This window comes from Oratosquilla oratoria, chromosome 23 (genome assembly GCF_046742065.1).
Source record: "Oratosquilla oratoria isolate Oo_2021 chromosome 23, ASM4674206v1, whole genome shotgun sequence".
Taxonomy (NCBI): domain Eukaryota; kingdom Metazoa; phylum Arthropoda; class Malacostraca; order Stomatopoda; family Squillidae; genus Oratosquilla; species Oratosquilla oratoria.
The window spans coordinates 29,445,628-29,453,127 of NC_134799.1; the positions used below are offsets into that span (position 1 = coordinate 29,445,628).

Genomic DNA, 7,500 nt, shown 5'->3' on the forward strand with positions numbered 1-7,500 from the left:
GTGCGTGTGTGTGTGTGTGCGCGCGCGTGTGTGTGTATGCGAGTGTATGTGTGGGTGTGTGTGTGTATGTGTGTTTGTGCGTGTTTGTGTGTGTGTGTATATGTGTTTATGTGCGTGTGCGCGCGTGTGTGTGCGCATGTGTATGCGCGCACACGTGTGTGTGTGTGTGTGTGTATGTGCGTGTGTGTGTGTGTGTACGTGCGTGCGCGCGCGTGTGTGTGTGTATGTGTGTGTGTGTGTGTGTGTGCGTGCTTGTGTGTGTGTGTTTGTGTGTGTGTGTGTGTGTGTGTGTGTGTGTGTGTGTGTGTATGCAAAGTAACACCATGGTCTATATAATAACTCTGAGCTCTCACCTACAGCTATCGATCAAGTTAAATACGTGATCCAAGATCATTATGAGCCACACGAACATGCGTGCGCGTGCGTACACACACACACACACACACACACACACACACACACACACACACACACACACACACACACACACACACACACACACACACACACACACATACATATATATATATATATATATATATATATATATATGTATACAAATGCAAATACACATTGCAGCCAGTAGTCCCTAGCCATTGTTCCACGACACTCCCTGTTTTCCCTTGACTACTACAGTTACCTAACCAATTACCCTTCTCTACCACATCAATTACAACTATTACCGCCACCGCACACTCCCCCTCTAGTCCATCACATTAATAATTCTTAACCGCTACAACCTTGGTCACGTCGTGAAACAGGGTCCACTCTCTGCACTGGTAGGAAAATAAATTATTATTACTTTAACCCCAATCCCTGGTCCTGCGGGAGGGGAACACCCTAAAATGAAAAAAAATCTTCTGACGGCAGCTAGAGTGAACAACTAAAGTCGTGAAAGGTTTAATCTTTCTCTCTCTCTCTATCTATCTATCTATCTCTCCTTTCTTTGCCCTTTTGCCCAGTGAAAATCCCCTTGGCGATTGGAATGGACGATAAAACTTAGAGCAGAGCAAAAGAGTTGATTGATGATTATTGGGTTTCACGTCCTGAAATTACCCTTATCAGGAGGCTATAGCGGTGCCCTTTACAGAAGATTTCGTCGCGTGGAACATAATGAGCCATGCTCTAGGCCCAACTTGACAGTGGGAAGGCTCGAACCGCTGTCACCTCGCCCTCCGCCGCCGCAAGTAGCAACGCCCGAACCCGCCCGGTTAGCAAAAGAATTAAAACACTGATTTTTAGTGTTTAGTGCATAACCAACGTAAAGACACAGAAACAAATATAATATTAAAGCTCTGCATACAATAAACATTGACCAAGAAACATACAACATACTGCCAGCCAAGTATAGTGTATCACAGAATTAGTGTAAAGTTTTCATGTATCATGTATCTAATCCCATTACTGTGTCAAGTTTACCCATCGTATCGTGTTGTTGTTACCCCCGGCCACATTTAACGTGTAATTTCTACTCCCATGAAGTAATTTACCTCTGACTGAGGGTCACAGGGGTTGCATGATTGGAGAGAAGACAATCGTCCGGCGACAGCCAGGAAATCGATGTAATAACGGCAGCTGTTGCCTAAAGCATCAAAATGAATTGTAATACCAAAATAAAGTGTTTCGCTATGTCAGCGTCAACAGTCATTCAGTTTAACATCTTATGTTTGGAATGTACTTGTATTACCATCTTTTTAACCAGTTAAACCTGGGGTTTTCCTGTTAGCTGAATAACTACATGGGGGCTTTAATAACCAGGTAAAGTCATCAAAGTTTGCCGGAGGCGTCCCTATGTGTACGTAGTTAAGGGTTAACGGGGGTCGTTAACTGAGACGACACCAATTCATCGAGCCACGCGATGTCCACTGACCTTTGTTTTGTTCCGTTCCCCCTCTTCAGTTTCGGACGTGTGGGTGGCCGGCAGTGGGAATGGTCGAGTGAGGATTATGAACACGACTCCAAGGGACTCCTGACGGAGGTCAGATCGAGGAGCGGAGCTGTCACGAAGTACACTTACGGCCAAGCGCGATTGGTAAGTCATAGCACTCCATCTAGTAGTATAATTACATGTACGTGTGCTTGTGTGTGTGTGTGTGTGTGTGTGTGTGTGTGTGTGTGTGTGTGTGTGTGTGTGTGTGTGTGTGTGTGTGTGTGTGTGTGTGTGTGTGTAAAGGGAAGAGAATGAGAGAGAGAGAGAGAGAATGAGAGAGAGGGAGAATGAGAGAGAGAGAGAGAGAGAGAGAGAGAGAGAGAGAGAGAGAGAGAGAGAGAGAGAGAGAGAGAGAGAGAGAGAGAGAGAGAGAGAGAGAGAGAGAGAGAGAGAGAATGAGATGGAGAGAGAGAGAGAGAGAGAGAGAGAGAGAGAGAGAGAGAGAGAGAGAGAGAGAGAGAATGAGATGGAGTGAGTGAGAGAGAGAGAGAGAGAGAGAGAGAGAGAGAGAGAGAGAGAGAGAGAGAGAGAGAGAGAGAGAGAGAGAGAGAGATAGAGAGAGTGAGAGAGAGAGAGAGAGAGAGAGAGAGAGAGAGAGAGAGAGAGAGAGAGAGATGGTGAGACAAAGAGAGAAAACAAATGAAGGAAAGAACTTGTGTATGTCTCTTGGTGCGTGTAGTCGAACATACATGTTGCGCATAGATTTGTGTCTAAAGTCTCTATACATGCTGACAACCTCTATTCCTTACTTCTTTTCAGCCGGAAAGCATCACGCTGCCCTCTGGACGGACATGGACTTACCACTACGACAACCGAGGAGGTCTGAAGCACATTACCATGCCCACCGGGTCAGCCCACGTCTTCTCCCTCCAGCCCTCTATAGGAGCCCACATATTCTCCTATACCCCGCCTGGGTCCTCGCAGCCCTACCGGCAACACCTCGACCACTCCGGCAGACTCCTCCTGACCTCCTTCCCCGCGGGATCTTCCAAGGTCCTGTACACGTACACAGAGGCGGGCCAGCTGCAGGAGGTCGTGTCTGGAGACGGCAAGACGCAGTTCAGTTACGGTAGTGACGGTCTGGTTGCCGAGATCATCCACGAAGAGAACGAACTCGAGTACCGAATGGACATGGTCTACGGCGGGAGGCTCCTGCAGGAGCACAGGATTGACTTCGGAGCCAGAACGGGGCTCAGTAACGTCAAATTCACTTACGAGTTCGACACCAACTTCCGGGTGACGGGTCTTGCCGGCAGGATCGGTGGGCAAAGTCTCCTCCCATTCAAATACGAGTACAGCTCAGTCCACGGAGGACCGACCAAAATCGGGCCCTTCAAGGTCTCGAGGTCCGGTATGAATGAGACGGCGATCTCCGACCGCACGGCCATCTTCACCCGGGTGATGGACAAGCACTTCCGGGAAGCGCAGACTTCCGTTACCATCCACAACATGGAGGTCTTCCAACGAGAGATCTTCTACAACGAAGGCGGGAAGATCAGCCAGACGAACACACACACGCGGAATTTTCACTCGAAGCGGTACACTACCACCAAGAACTATACCTACGACGGTGACGGCCAGCTCATTAGCGTCGACGCCAAAGAGCCCTGGAGTTTCAGCTACGACTCGAACGGCAACATGCTCTCCCTCACCTACTCGACCAACACCATCCCAATGGAGTACGACTCCCAGGACCGCATTAATAAGTTTGGCGAGGGCGTCTACAAGTACGACTCCCGTGGTGCCATCGTGCAGAATGCTCGAGAGGTGACCTACCACTACAATGCCAGAGGACTCCTGACGAGAGCTTCCAAATCCGGCCGTTTCAACATCCGGTACTTTTACGACCACGAGAGCCGTCTCGTGGCCAGGAAGGACAACTTCGGCAACGTCACGCAGTTCCTCTACACGGACCAGAATAACATGGACAAGGTCACGCACATTTACAGTCCGAGAGATGGCAACCTCATCACACTTGTCTACGACGACAGAGGGCACATCATCTTCGCACAGGTAAGGAAAATAGGGTCACTTTGTAAATTATCGTATACTAAGATGTCAAGCATACATAAATTCCTTTCCATATTGGTAACAGCTCTTTTATGTTATACACTATACTCCGTTTATGAGTCAAAAGAATGCAAAGATTTTCTTCACTATCATGCTAATATTTTTATTTGTAGTTGTCATATTTAAATCACAATTTTTCATAATTTCCAATTTGTTCTTCGTTAACAATGGAATTCAATAGAATTTTTCCTCTTTCTTATATGCTTCCCCTTATCTTTTTCCTTTTTATTATCTTTTTCTTTTCATTTTTTCCGTTTCGCTTCTCTTTCCTTTTCTCGCTTCTCTTCTCATAGATTTCTTTACCCTTTCCTTTTATCTTTTATCCTTTTCATTTCCCCTGTCCCCATCATTCTTCCCCCTTTCTCTTTTCCTTTCGTCCCTTTCCCCCTTTCTCCTTCCTTCTTTTTCTTTTTTGTTATCCTTTTCCATTTCCTATCTCATCCTACTCATTAACACTTGCAACCAGCACGCGAACGGTCTGATATTTTAAACTAATCTCTTCTTGTTTTTCTTCGTCTTCTTCAACGCTGCAACGTCCACCGTGACCGCAACCACAGGTGTACCGCAACAAGTACTACATCGCCACCGACAGCTGCGGCACGCCAGTCATGATCTTCAACCATTACGGCGAAGTGGTGCGCGAGATGATGCGCTCGCCTTATGGACACATTATGTACGATTCCAACCCGTACCTCTACCTGCCGATCGACTACTGCGGAGGATTGCTGGAGACCCGAACGGAGCTTGTCCACATGCCCGGGGGCAGAGTCTACGACCCTCTCATAGGTGAGTATGATATCCGATCTTTTCACCAATTGCCAAGGAATAGGGACCCTTCTAAGCCCCCGAAGAATTTCGAGATCCTGCGACAGCGGATGCCATGATCTGGAGGGTTCGAATTATATTAGCTTGAGATTAACTTTTTTGCAAAGGACCCGCGCCAAAATTATATTTCAATGAAATCTAGTGATGTTTGTTTATAGTTATACATTTTACTGTAATCTCTAGCTCTCTTTTTATACATCATATTGTGCTCTTTGCTAAGGCCACAGTTATGGTGTTTTATTCCCATAAAATACTTGAATATAATAGTGCGTCTTGAAGGGCCAGTGTATCTTCGTGCAGACCTTCATCATGATGACGTTCGCTCGATATTTATCATTTGCACGTAACCAGACAATTCTACTCAGCCTTCTCTCTCTCTTTATCTATCCATCTATATTTCTCTCTCTCTCGCTCTTTAGCTCTCTCTATCTATTTATCTACCCATCTATGTACGAGTCTGTATGTATGTATCTGGTTATTCATTTATCTTTCTGTTCTCTCTATGTATCTCTCTCTCTCTCTCTCTCTCTCTCTCTCTCTCTCTCTCTCTCTCTCTCTCTCTGCGTGTGTGTTTGTGTATGTGTGTGTGTTAGTCTTCCTCTCTTTCTTTATAGCTCTCTGTCTTGTTCTCTCTAATTTCTCTTGTTCTTTCTCGTTCTTTCTTTCCCTCTGTCCTCTTTTTCCGTCTTCACCTCCCTTTCTCCGTCCTTTGCTTCAACTCTGCCTCTCCCCTTTTTTTTCCTAATTTTTTCTTTTGATAGCTCATCTGTTGATTCTTGAAGAGCCGTGCTTGAAGAGGGCAATTTCACAACCCGTCTCACTAATCAGACACCCGGTTCCCTAGATTACGTTCACCCTGTTTATAATTCATCGTAAGCGAAGACGGCGAACATGGCCTCGTTTCCAGAAAGATTACGATTTCCCTTTGACCTGCAATCTTCTGCACTTATGCCGCGATTATGAATAAAGAGAGATCTCCCCTCAGTCCTCTCACAGGTTAAGAAAGAGAGAGAAAGAGAGAGGCTGATGATGAAACCACTCGGTAGATGGATCTAGAAGACGTTATCGGTCGAGAGGTCAAATGATTAACGATCTAAGGGTTGAATATTCAGTACGGAGGAAATTGGTATTGAAATGATGGATTAGGGTTTGTCTGATCGAAGCGTGAAGTGTTTCAAAATTTCAAAGGAAAACGAGATTAAGTTTTTCGTCTGGGTGTTTTGTAAGGATGAGATGATTGGCACTGAGGGAATATGTGAGAATAAGTACGCATGCAACATATATCCCGCACATATAGGTATATATCTAATATTTTATAACAGCCATACACATACGAATTGAGTTGTATATACACGCACACAAATGTACACACGTATGTAAACTCAAACATATTTATGTATTGAGGTGTGAAGACAGAATGAGTGGTAGGGTGATGAGTTTAAACGCCAAGAATCCGTTGAAGTTTTATTTCTGACGTTTCGTCCAACTAGGAAGTCAGAAGAAGTCCTAGTTGGACGAAACGTCAGAAATAAAACTTCAACGGATTCTTGGCGTTTAAACTCACCACCCTACCACTCATATTTTTAAATATAGACACATGTAAACTCTAGCATGAATATAAGTTTAAAATTTATGAGACATATGTACATGTACACATACATGTATGCATACATACAAACACATACGTACATGCATACATGCATGCCTACACACATACATACATGAATATGAACATGAATGCATATATTTATACATACATTTATACACATGTAAGGTCATGTTAACATTTATATCAATATAGAAAATTACTTAATTTGTGTCCGGCACCGCAACTTTAGTATGCTTTAGGAAACAAATTGCATGCATATTTAGTAATTGTCCAGTGTAATTGTGTGTGTGTGTGTGTGTGTGTGTGTGTGTGTGTGTGTGTGTGTGTGTGTGTGTGTGTGTGTGTGTGTGTGTGTGTGTGTGTGTGTGTGTGTGTGTGTGATTCACCATGGTCTTTGGATCACGGGTTGGATTCGTATATGTGTGTTTGTGTGTGTGTGTGTGTGTGTGTGTGTGTGTGTGTGTGTGTGTGTGTGTGTGTGTGTGTGTGTGTGTGTGTGTATGTGTGTTTGTGTGTGTGTGTGTGTGTGTGTGTGTGTGTGTGTGTGTGTGTGTGTGTGTGTGTGTGTGAGAGAGAGAGAGAGAGAGAGAGCACAAGTAAATAAAATTATTTCCAAAATCAAATTTTGTATACACACACGAAATATGAAATTATTCTGTAATTATAAAGAATACAATACAAAGTACTGTCATGAAGCAACCCAACATCGTTAGGAAATGTCAACAGCAATTATTCATGAAAAAGACTTTATTTTAATTCTTTCTTCATGGTGATTACGTTAATACAAATGTTGTTTTTACCCTATGAGATAATACCAGATAAATCATACTTTGATTCGCTCAGTTTTGCTTTGCTTTTCTGACAACCAAACAATTCACATCTTAAACGAGACTCGTACATTTGAGAGCAAAAGTACTGAACCAACGCCCGATTTCACTTGTACATCTTTTGTTAACAAGTATTAGATATAATAATTGGAACAAGATTGATTCATAATAATAGCAAGTTATTTGAAATCAAATCATATTTGGAAACATGATCACAATATTAGAACAAGTAGGTCTCT

General features: G+C 43.9%; 1 protein-coding gene across 3 annotated transcripts in view; it reads left to right on the forward strand.

Moving 5' to 3' along the window:
• The window catches only part of Ten-a (Teneurin-a transmembrane protein), a 1,186,308-nt gene that overhangs the window by 1,154,385 nt on the left and 24,423 nt on the right, over nucleotides 1–7,500 (forward strand). For all 3 annotated transcript variants that reach the window (XM_076206894.1, XM_076206895.1, XM_076206896.1), the window contains 3 exons: nucleotides 1,900–2,032; nucleotides 2,690–3,943; nucleotides 4,558–4,786. In XM_076206894.1, coding sequence (XP_076063009.1) covers nucleotides 1,900–2,032; nucleotides 2,690–3,943; nucleotides 4,558–4,786 — 1,616 coding nt within the window. The remainder of the gene's footprint in view (nucleotides 1–1,899; nucleotides 2,033–2,689; nucleotides 3,944–4,557; nucleotides 4,787–7,500) is intronic.